This window comes from Arachis duranensis, chromosome 4 (genome assembly GCF_000817695.3).
Source record: "Arachis duranensis cultivar V14167 chromosome 4, aradu.V14167.gnm2.J7QH, whole genome shotgun sequence".
NCBI lineage: Eukaryota > Viridiplantae > Streptophyta > Magnoliopsida > Fabales > Fabaceae > Arachis > Arachis duranensis.
The window spans coordinates 106,257,090-106,269,304 of record NC_029775.3 but is presented as its reverse complement, the minus strand read 5'-3'; the positions used below and the strand labels follow the sequence as shown (position 1 = coordinate 106,269,304).

Below are 12,215 nucleotides of genomic sequence, written 5' to 3'. Positions count from 1 at the left end.
GTTTATGTTGGCGATTTATTTTGGTGGTATTGGAAGTGGTTTATTATGTGATTTTGTGTGCGGTTTATGATAGTGGTTTTGCATGTGGTTTTCGTAAGTGGATTTGTATGCGATTTATGTTAGCGGTTTAAGGATGTGGTTTTGTTGGCGGTTTAGGTTAGGAGTTTTTAGTAGTGATTTTGTTAGCACTTTTGTATGCGGTTTTGTTGATGATTTATTTCGGTGGTTTATTTTGGTGGTATTGGAAGTGGTTGACCATGTGCTTTTGTAAGCGGTTTATGATAGTGGTTTTGCATGTGTTTTTCATAAGTGGATTTCTATGTGGTTTATGTTAGCGGTTTAAACATGTGATTTTGCAACTGGTTTGTTATATTGGTTTTGCATGTAGATTCTGTTAGTGGTTTTCATTAGTGGTTTCTGGTGTTGGTTATTATTTTTGTCACTGGTTTTCTAAGTGGTTCTAATAATGCGGTGCATGTAAATAAGCTTGAGACTCGTCCAGCTGTCCACCAACTCGAACAGGGCTCGTCCTAAGGACTGCAACAGTACCAGGTATCGTCAACTGGACTCCTAACACCCACCTAGGGAGCTCGTTGTACGACTCATCCCAGCCACCATAGATGAGGACAACAGCCTTCTGCTTCGCCAACCAGATCCTCCTGTACGTCAGCCTAAACCCAAAGTGTGCGGCCGTGGCATTTAGGAGCACTTTGATGCTGACGGATGCATCAGCCCTAACCATTGGCATAATGAATGCCGATATCACATGATAATCCAAACTCCTGTGGTCGCTGGAGATGGAGGTGGCGAGACACGTATGCGGTCCATTGTACCGTTTGACCTCCCAAAGGCCCTTCCGCTGTCGGAGACTCAGCCAAATCAACCATGTGCACCCATTCCCGAACTCAGAACACTTGCCCACATACCGGCGATAGTCAGACTCCACTACCTTGTACTGTACCCCTCGGCGGATGCTGTAAGTCTTCACACTTAACAGGGCCTCATCTTTATCCTGAAATTGCTGACCAACCTGGAACTCTGTCAGACCCGTAGTCCCTTCCGCATCTCTAGCGCCAAATCCAGCAGGCTGCCCAGGAACCCCCTCCTGCCTCATGGCATCCAAGTCCAAAGAGGAAAAATGTGGTGGGTACTGCCGTGTGCCAGAGCCAGAACCACCTCCCGCCCCAGCAGGCTCACTTGCTCCAATATCATCGCCACTGTCATAAGCAATCATATCCAGCTCGACGTCATCGTCATCTGGATCATCCAACAATCCATCTCCAACTCCAGGCAGTGCAGCACACTGTAAAGAGGTCGGCAGAAATTCCCCTGTTCCGACCTCGTTGCCTACACTGCCTTTGAGATCAACAGCGAACAGAGGGGAGGCGACAGGCTGGATGAGTGGCTCGTACGCAGGGACGGAGGAAGAAGCAACGGCAGGTCTGGAGCTAAAACTGGCTGCTGTGGCTAAAGTGGTGGTATTCCGGTTCGAACCCCCCGAGCTGGATACCACATTAACCAACTTTGCCAACAATTCTGGTATCCTCACTTTTGGAAACTGCCGGCGATAATGAAACATGACCTGCAAGTCCTCATCATTCCCGATCGTGAAATAATCATACTTCATGGTTTCCTGGAGCACTGTGATTGGAATGCGATAGAAAAACTTCTTAACCCGTTTCACACCTTCTAGACCAAGTTTCAGCAGTACAGAGCTAACAAGGTCATCATAGCTCGTCGTAGGCCTCACGATAATACAAAGAGGATCCTTATCAGTGAACTTCACACCGGAACGAGTTTTCCTCTTAATCGATCCTCTGTGGTGAACCAACACTACAAAACCCTCCTCACTAGCCATCTTACCCCCTCTAATAAGAGCAACTCACGTTTACACCATATATATATACAGGTCTGGTCCTCACTAATTCGAACCAGCATAGTTCGAAATACGATTTGTGTAATTCAAATTAACTCACTTCAAATTACGTTGAGTGACGTGCATGGAGGTAATTTGAACCAGCTTGGTTCGAATTACTTTGGGAAGCTTGCACCTATGTAATTCGGACTCATCTAGTTCGAATTATGTATACTTGTAGTTCGAACCAAGGTGGTTCGAATTACTGTGCATTTCATTCTGGTACAATTCGAGTTTAGTAGGTTCGAATTGCATAGAGATGTGCTTTGGTTGATTGATGAAGCAATTTTCAAGTTGGCTGATTCACGTAAATTATGACTTCTCTTGACTTATTTCTGTTTTTTGCCCTTTTTAAAACTTTTTCCAAATTCTAAAAACAAAAAGTATACTTTAGCCTAAAAAAAACTCTTCTTTGTGTCCTCTTGATTTTTTCAATCAAACCCCATCTAGTTCAAGATGTATCTTCTTCACTTTACATTCTTACTCTTTCTTTTATCTTTTTAACACTTTATTTTCTTTACTCCACCTTCATACTCTTCTTTCATCTTCTTCACCCTTTCATCTTCTTTACTCTTGCTTCTCCAGTTACGACACCAATAAGCATGAAAAGGAGGCAAATTTCTGGGACGACGAAGCCAATGTGACACAGACGACAACCAATAGTAGGAAGTTGTCATGACAATAAAGTAAATATTAATTTTTTACATTTCTTTAAAATTTTTGTTGATTTTAAAAGGGTAACTTTTTGTGTTTAGAGTTTGTTGATTCTTGAATAGGGTTTGAATTACTGAAATTTTGTTTCAATTGATAGCTAACCCTACAATAAGAAAAAGAAAAAGGAGAAGAGAAAGAAGAAATGACACTAAATTGGATGAGCTTCTCTTTTTTTTTGTTGGTTGGACAGTTGCAGAATGAAGGAGAAGATGAAACTAAGGCTTTGATAAAGAAAGAATAAGATCTGGTATTTGCAAACTATATTAGGGATAAAGAAGGAAAAAAATCATTAAAATAATTTTCAAATTCTGTATTTCTATATATTCGAAGTGAAGATTGATACAAAAATTTAATTAAAAGTTATGTATAAAGATGTGTATTTTATTCTTATCTCTTAAACCAAACATACAAAATATAGTATTGTGTTTTGGAGGCCACTTTGATAACGACGCTTAAAATGTCTTTTTTTTAAAGATGTTTTCATATTGTGTTTTAATTGGTTTCTGTATAATTTATTCGGTGTTCCTCATCACATATTATTAAATTCCTCAAAAGATTTTCTTTCCAAAAACAATAAAAAACATTTAATTTGGACTAAAACAAAAAAGGTAATAAATTAACTATTAGATTTTTTTAAAAGATTATTTTCATAAAAAAATATATCACATTCATCAATATATATATATAAGCCTCTTAAAATTTTTATAAATAAAAAAATAATTAATTTATATTCGTACAATATATAAAATAATTACTATATTATTATTATATTATAGATTAAGATTCACTAATTTAAATTTTCTTTTTATTTTTAATATAAGCATTAGAAATAAATAAATTTTTTATAACTAAATGTAGTGTAACAAAATATATATAATATTAATTAGTTCTTAAAAAATTCTAAAAAAGTAGTTTCTTTCATTTTAGTAAAATTTTATTAAATTTTTAATTTAAAGAAAAATCCTAGTTAATTTTGGTATAAAAATTTTGAATTTGAAAACATTGATAAAAATTATGTTGAATTTTGATTTATTTGATTCTCATTTAAATTAATCACTACAGAAGTTAAAGTTCTGTTTTGAAGTTATATTCGAGCTTTAATCTGATTTTTAAAGTTTCAATTTACTTAGTTTGATTTTTTAACTTAGGTATTCGTGACTCATATTGGGATTTTAAGTGTTTAGCTGAAAAAAAATAAGGTAAAAAAAATTTCAATTGTCCCATCAAATAGTCGCTAGAATGTATAATGTAACAGTCATTAGTCCATCTCAGCATGTCGTTAACGATTGTGAGACAGTGACAAAAATAAGATTAGGAACCAATGTGAGTCATAACTATTAAGTTGGGAGACTAAATTGAGTAAATCGAAATTTTTGAAATTAGATTGAAACATAGTTGTTAGAACCGAACCAGTGATCGAACCGGTCAAGCTACTGGTTCACTGGTTCATTGGTTCAACCGATAAATCACTGGTTGAACCGATAAAATCGGTCTCACGTAAATATAAAATATAAAATAGTTAAAAACTTAAAATTAAAATTTGAAATACATATCTTCACTAATATTTTATGAAGAATCAAGTCTCAACTTCTAAAAATAACTAATATAAAAAAATCATAAAATTTTAATACTACAATTGTATCTTATTTTGACACAATAAAAAATAATTAATTCACAAAGCCTATCATCTAACTATAATATCAGTAGATTTTAACACTAACATCAAAACAAATAACCTTAATTACAATACTAGCAATAAAATAGATCAAGTAAATTAATAAATGTTTAGTGAAATTTATATTTATATTAATAATGGTATATAATTAAAATATAATTAATTTTAAAAATAGAAAAAATAAAAATTAAAATTAAATTAGATATTTATGTATACTATATAATTAGTATTTGTCAAATATAACAATTAGAAGTGTAATGACTAAGTGGTAAGTGAAGGTTGTTTTTGCTCCAAGGTTCTTGGTTCGAGACCTTGTGGAGACATTTTAAAAATTTTTTTCAAGCAGACCAGTTTGGTTAGACCGGTTTGCATCGGTTCTTACCGATTCACACCGGTTTTATTCTTTAAACGGTCCAAGGAGTAAACCAAACCTAGTTTTCCGGTCGAACCAGCCGATTCAGTTCGGTTTTTACAACTATGGATTCAAATACGAATATAATTTCAGAGACCAATAAGTATTATCTCTTTGTTGACAATTAAGTTGTTTTAATGATAATTAAGATCTAATAATGGTTTTTAATAAAAGAAGCATTCTTTTGCAACAATGAACCTATAGTAGTAGTTAGGGGTGTTCATATATTTGATCATATCCATATAAATCCACAGTATTTATCCATATCTGATCTGTAATTTGAGGATATGATCTGATCTGTAAGATGATCGGATTGGATCGAATCGGATCCACACTCTAATCATATAGAAGTAAATATGTTTACAAAAGTAAACAAACAAATTTATTGACTTTTTTTATAAAAATAAAATTTTTTAATATTTTTTATTTTATGGATATATTTGATATCTGATCTAAACATAAAAAGTGCGAATATCGAATTTGATCTAATGAGTTTAGTGCGAATTGGATCGAAATTTCAGCTATATCCCATCTGTAAACACTCATAGCAATAATAACTAAAAAATTATAATGATTATATGTTTAACTAAGAGGAAGTGCCAAAAAAAAAGTACTAAATACAAGAACATTTAATCAAATATTAAAAAAAAAATTTTACTTTAAAACAGTTGGAACAAATAGTCGCTAGAACGTATAATGTAACAGTCGTTAGTCCATCTCAACATGTCGTTAACGATTTTGTGAGACAGTGACAAAAATAAGATCAAGAACCAATGTGAGTCATAACTATTAAGTTGGGAGACTAAATTGAGTAAATTGAAATTTTTGAAATTAGATTGAAATACGAACATAATTTCAGAGACCAATAAGTATTCTTATTTTGTACATTAAAAAATAACAGACTAAATTATTGCCATAACATAATAGAAGTATGGAAGTTTATCATTCTTCTCTAATGGAGGAAACAAAATTCTTTTCAATAGTTTATTTAACGTTTAGTAGAATAAAAATAAATTTTATTAGAATAAATTTTAGTACGAGTTTAATATTTTTATTCATCATAAAATATTTATAGAATTACTTGTAGATAAATTTTAGAAAAAATAAAAAACCATGATTTTTAATTTTATTTTTTAATAATATTAATTTTTTACCGTATATAATTATTCAATTATTTTTTAATCATATATAAATAAATGAAAAAGTCTAGGGGGCCACACTACCAGAAAACTAGTTATTACAGACGGATATTTCCGACGAATTTTATCCCACTGAAATACAGACGGAATTTCAGAGGAATTTTTTTGTCGGAAAACAAAAAAATAGATAAGTATAAATTACAGACGGAAAAGAGAATCCGTCTATAATTCCGTCGAAAAAATTAATTTTTTTCGCAGAATGGTTACAGACGGATTTTCCGTCTGTAATTAAGCTGACAAAACGCGCGTTTTATTAAATTATTACAGACAGAAAATCCGTCTGTAATTAAAAATTTTCCGCCAGAAAAAAACTTATACCTAATCTACCCCCTCTCTCTCAAGCACCTTTCACAAATAACTCTAACCTAATCTACCCCCCTCTCTCTCTCTCGACTCAATTTACAAAGCATTCCATGAAGATGAACACCGTCTTCATCGTGCCTCAGGAAGACGATTAACCTAGCTAACCCTAACCTGTCTTCATTGTGCCTCACTGTACCCTAACTGTCTCTTCATTGTGCCTCACGAAAAACCCCTAACCACCACGAAGAACGTCGCCGGTCGCCGGCGCTTGCAATGCCTCCGTCGAAGAACCCCTAACCGCACGAAGAACCCCTAACCCTCCTTTGAGTTTCTTCGCTCTTCTCTCACCATTCTCACCCTCAAGCTCACTGAGTCTCACCTCTCTCATGGCTGGTCTCGCCGTCGACCTCTCTCTATCTCTCCGGTATATCGCTTCTCTCGCGGGCGTTTCAGACTCAAGGTCGTCACGCTCTATTTCCGTCGCTACTCTATCACCGTCGCTGCTCTATCGCGCTCTGTCGCAAGCAAATCGATGGAATTCGACCCGATCCCAATCGTTCCTGCTCCAAAGAGAACCAGAGCATCTACCAGTAGCTGTTTAAATTACGCTGATTTAGGTATGCATTGTTTAAATTACGCCGATAAATCTTAGGGCTCAATTTTTCTACGCCAGTTTTAGCTAGGTTTATCATACTCTGCTTTTGTGGCTCAATTGTTTAATGGTTCAAACTATTGCCATGCTTGTTGGTCCTGATGCTCCCATTGTTCTATTGTTTAGGCAATTTGTAAGATAGAATCAGTTATACACTATACACTAAAAGAGTTTTGATTTCAATGCTTAAACTACTTTAACTGTAGTATGTAGATAGAATTTCTCTTCCTCTTTTGAATATTATCCGAATCTGGAAAGTGGAAGCTTGGTTCTTTTACTTGTCATAAGAAACATATCAGAGACTCAAGCTAGTTCTTTCTTTTTGCTGCTTTTCAAAGATTCTATCTCTGAATGTGCAAAGTAGGACAAGATGGAAAGTAGAAGGAGCAAAGCAATGGCTGCACAGAAAAATGGGCGTCGATCAAATCAAGAAAGGAAAATGGCTTTGATACAAGATGTATGTGATAATTTATTAGTGAAATAAATTTTCAGTACATAGAGTAAATTAATGTTTTCAAACTTGACAGGTTGATAAATTGAAGAGAAAGCTGAGACATGAAGAGAATGTGCATAGTATACTTAATACTTGCTTTCTTTCTTGTCAGGTCTAAAAAAAAACTCACTCTTACGAAGAAAGTATAATTAGGAATTTAGGATGGATGAATTAAGTTTTAACAAAATAATTTTGTGCGGTTACTAGGATCAATACAGGGTGTTTATTATTATTCTATCAAATATTCAGGAACAAAGTCGAAGTGGCTGCACTAGAACAGAAAAGGCTAGGCATTGGCGATGGATCAGTTGGGATGTTCTCCTCACTTATTGTTCGTGCATGCAGGTAATTCGCTAGTCCATAGTCAATTCCATTCACTTTTCTTATTGCATCCCCTTTCCTTGTTATCTTTGCTTTCCTTTTCCTTTCTCTTTTTTGTTCTGATTAAGCTCTGAATATCAAATTGAAACATGATACTATTTTACTTCTGTAAGAAGGATACTGTTTCTTTCTTTGATTTTAGAATTTGCTTGATTGAAAATAGAAGGATTCATGAACCTTTATGCTTGTCTCTTTACTTCCTTTCTAATTCATGTAGTGCAATAACCAAATTGTGCTTTTGCTTCTACTTGTGGGAGTGATATAATATGACATTAGGCTTTATATCAAAGTCCCTAATGAAATTATCCTTGGTTTTTGATGAATCTGATGATGATATTTGTGGATCCTCAACAACAAGTATCTCTTTGATTGCTTCAGGCATGCTTTGCCCTTTTATCATCTTCTTCCAATATTCTCCCACCAACTGGTACTATATATATATAGATTAATGTTACAAGTTTACTTGTTCAGGCTTTAGTGAAGTTCCCTTTTGAAGTTTTAAACAATCTGATTGAATCTCCATTTTGATATGTTGATGCTATTTGACGTGATCAGGCAGGTGATGCATGGTTTCTAAATACTCCTGAACAATCATTGAGCTTCATCCTTGCAGATCAAGGTTTTGATGTATGGGTAAGAAATGTGCGTGGAACACACTGGAGCCATGGTCATAGGTCTTATTCAGTGAAGAATAAGGTGTGTGGCTCTTCTTTGACCTATAGAGATGCTGACGGCGTGTGTGATTAAACTGAAAAAAATATCAGTGCATAAAGTTCAGTGCTAAATAATTATGAGTCAAAACTATGAACCAAATGTTCATTTATTCTGAATTTGAATTGGGGGAAAACATTTGCAATTGATATGAATAAGGTCACACTTTAGTAGGTTTTATCATTCAATTATTTAATAGTAAAAGGGTTTGTGCCGAATACTATCAAGCCTTTTCTATTTACTTTGATATGTTTGAAATAAGAATTATTAAATTGTTCTCAGTGCTGAAGCTACTTATATTCAGCACCAAATTGAGTTCCACAGCACTGTTGATGATCACTGATCTTGAGAAAATATTCTAAATTGTCATGATACTTATATTTTCATTTCACTGTCATTTTCAGTGTATATTATTTTTATTGGAATTGTTAGAGCCAGAGTTTGTACAGTGCTTGTTGTAAAGTTTTCTTCTACTGCAGCAGATTCCATTCATTTAGATGAAGATCAGGTAACATTTTTTTAAAAAAATTCAACTTGCTTTTGGTATTAATGTGCTTTCTTTGTCAGACATTACATCCCTGGTGCTTTTGTGTGTTCCATTTTCTTACATGGCACCATATGTTGCTTTCATTGGCTGCAGTTTGATGTAATTCCACCAGAAATCGGTTCCGTAAGCTCACTTGGAAAGAAGAGTATTAGAGAAGAACCATCTAAGAGAAAGAATCCTGGAGCAGTCAAAATTAGTCCTTGGACATTGGCACGATTAAATGCAGAAGAGGTTTCCAAGGCTGCTGCTGAAGCAAGAAAAAGGTCCAAAATTCTTTATCCTGTTTTATTTATGCACACAAAAGGAATTATTTTTTCCGGTGTCTTATCATTCTCTCTGCTCTCATTTATGTATGTGAACACGCAGCTTAAGATAGAAGAAATTGTGACTGAAATGGGTGGTCTTCTACATGCTAAAGCATCACTGGATTTGAACTTTATCATTGTGAAAAATATTTTGGCTGCAAAATACAAGATTTTTTTAGTATCTAAAACTTTTTCAGGCTTTGGGCCTTGCTTATCAGCGATTGGGCAGGTATACTGCAGCCATAAAGGTACTTTCTGTTTAGGTTCCTCTTAAATCTTCTGGATGATTAATTCCTCAACCACCAGCTTACTTTTGAATTCTCCATCAGTCTTATGGCCGTGCCATCGAGTTGGATGATAAGATGGTCTTTGCTTTGGTTGAAAGCGAAAATATCTTGTTGACACTTGGTTCATTTAGGAAGGTACTCTTCGATAATAATGAATTCTATTTTCTTGCAAATCCTTTCATGAATTTTTGGAAGCTGTACAACCACATCCAATGTTTTATATTCTATAACTATCTGTGAAATTGTCTTTGGGTTTTTCTACATGAAAGGGAGTTGAACAATTTCGACAAGCTTTGGAGATTTCATCACAATGTGTGCCAGCACAATATGGGCTTGCTTTGGGGCTTCTTTGTTTAGCAAAAGATTGCATGAACCTGGGAGCATTTAAGTGGGGGCATCTTTATTAGAGGTTTGTTTTATAGAAATTGTTTGGATGCTGTGGCATTCGTTTTTAAGTTCAAATAAAATCTTCCATTTCAACAACTTTTAGTAACCGGAAATCTTTTAGAGGAGAAATTCTACAAAGCTAGAAGCTGGACTCTATTCTGTTCTTCGCATTGATCCGTATGTTTGTGCTGAATGGAATTACGGTGGGATTCCTGTGTGGGTTCATAATCTCCCCGGTGTTGAGATTCGAACCCAATAATCCTAACAGTCCTAAGATGTGGACTGAAAATTGGATAGGCTGGTACGTCTATCTCTCTCTCTCTCCCACTACCTTATATAATTTCCAGACTGGAGGCACATTCCAAAACTATGACATGGTAAATTATTATATTAATCATAAAATTTTATATATAAAAATTGTTTTAGTTAATTTCATGCTAAATGTGTATATTTATTTTTGGTCAGTATCATGGTGGGACTAACTTTGATAGAACCGCTGGTGGACCATACATTGCCACTTCATACGATTATGATGCTCCTCTTGATGAATATGGTAAAATTACATTGATCAAGAAGAATATCTATTTCTAATATTTTTTCATAAATGATCATTGAGTAATTAATTAATTATTGTATGTAGGCAACAAAGCTCAACCAAAATGGGGTCACCTCAAAGAACTCCACAGGATTTTGAAGTCAATGGAAGAGAGTCTTACAAATGGGAACGTTTTCCAAATTCACGGTACCAAAATACATGAAAACAAAATTACAACTCTACATTATTTTTTTCCTTTAAAGAGCAATAATGAATAATTACTTTTCAAAAATAATTATTTCAGGCCATTGTGTATGCCTCAAACAAATCATTAAGTTGCTTCTTGACCAATGCCAACACTACCACCGATGCTACTGTCTCATATAGAGGAAGAACCTATGCAGTTCCAGCATGATCTGTTTAGCTTGGCTTGACTTGGCAAATATACATGCCAAGAGATTTTTTATTCCATAAGATTTGACTACATACTCTTTTAATTAAATATTTATTTGTGATGAATTATAGTTGATGTATTAACACACTTTGATGTATAGTTGTTACTTAATATTATAGTTGATGTATTAATACACTTTGTTAATGTTTTGAATTATATTAATTTGCTTGTTTATGGTACTTTTCTTTTAGTTTGATAATACGATGAATTTGTTTATTTTTTGAAATATTATAAATATTCGAATACAAAATAGATAAAAAATTGTATTTATTAAATTTATATTTATTTTGTATGAAAACAGGTTTATTTTTGTAATAGAAAAATAAAAAAAATATTTTACCTTACCGACGGATTTATAGACGGATTTTCTGTCTGTAATCAGAGTGTAGATAATTTTCCAAAGTTCAAATTATAGACGGAAAATCCATCTGTAATTACAGATGGAAAATCTATCGGAAAATCCGTCTGTAATTACAGACGGAAAATCCGTCGGAAAGTTCGTCGCCTTCGAAAAAATGGATGCAGAATTTACAGAGAAAAAATCTGTCGGTAACTGGTAAAAATCCGTCTGTAATTTTTCGACAGAAAAAAAATCCGTCGGTAAATAATTTCCGACGGGGCTTTTACAGAGGGAAAAAATCCGTCGGTAATTTTGTCGGTAACCAAAAATCCGTCTGTAATAAAAACTAAATCCGTCTGTAAATCTGTCTGTATTAATCCATTTTCTAGTTGTGCCAGCAACTTTATCAAATTCTGGCCAGCATGTAACCAGCAAAGAAGAGTGAGCCATTGGATGAAATCTCACACTAATCTCACACCATTAAAAGCCTCATTGATGGCTATTTGATGGCTATAAATCCCAAAAGTTGCTGGCCACTTAGCATTCCTCTAAATAAATTACTCTTAATAAGACTTTTTTGTGTTATTCAATTATCTTTTTTAAAAAATAATTAATTATTAAAATAATTAAACTTTTCACAACAAAAATAATAAAAAAAATTATGAACGAAAAAAATTAACTATCTTGATATTTTTTGTATTTTTATTCATATTTTAATTATAAATATAAATATAATTTAATTATATTATTTATGAAATGTGACTATAGATGTAGATAAAATTTAGTTATATTACTTATATATAGTTTTATTGTATTGTATTACTTATAAAGTTAGATTATAATTATGACAATAGAATTGTTCTTGTATTTTTATATGTGTGACTAATTGGTGGTGTTAAAACATT

At 33.5% G+C, this 12,215-nt stretch overlaps 3 protein-coding genes across 3 annotated transcripts; 2 read left to right on the top strand and 1 right to left on the bottom strand.

Moving 5' to 3' along the window:
- Positions 1-460: 460 nt before the first annotated feature.
- Positions 461-1,858, bottom strand: LOC107485484 (uncharacterized). The gene has a single exon (XM_016106019.1). The coding sequence runs from the start codon at positions 1,856-1,858 to the stop codon at positions 461-463; it is 1,398 nt and encodes a 465-aa protein (XP_015961505.1).
- Positions 1,859-6,279: 4,421 nt separating this feature from the next.
- Positions 6,280-9,361, top strand: LOC107485560 (uncharacterized). Its single transcript, XM_052259995.1, has 7 exons — positions 6,280-7,327; positions 7,398-7,475; positions 7,613-7,708; positions 8,103-8,171; positions 8,300-8,440; positions 8,888-8,963; positions 9,096-9,361. Exons 1-6 carry the CDS (start codon positions 7,241-7,243, stop codon positions 8,954-8,956), a joined length of 540 nt encoding a protein of 179 aa, XP_052115955.1. The 5' UTR covers positions 6,280-7,240; the 3' UTR covers positions 8,957-8,963; positions 9,096-9,361.
- Positions 9,362-9,740: 379 nt separating this feature from the next.
- On the top strand, positions 9,741-11,089 carry LOC110280203 (beta-galactosidase-like). Its single transcript, XM_052259996.1, has 5 exons — positions 9,741-10,003; positions 10,103-10,358; positions 10,447-10,534; positions 10,622-10,723; positions 10,821-11,089. The coding sequence occupies exons 2-5, from the start codon at positions 10,161-10,163 to the stop codon at positions 10,901-10,903; spliced, it is 471 nt and encodes a 156-aa protein (XP_052115956.1). The 5' UTR covers positions 9,741-10,003; positions 10,103-10,160; the 3' UTR covers positions 10,904-11,089.
- The last annotated feature ends 1,126 nt before the right edge of the window (positions 11,090-12,215 follow it).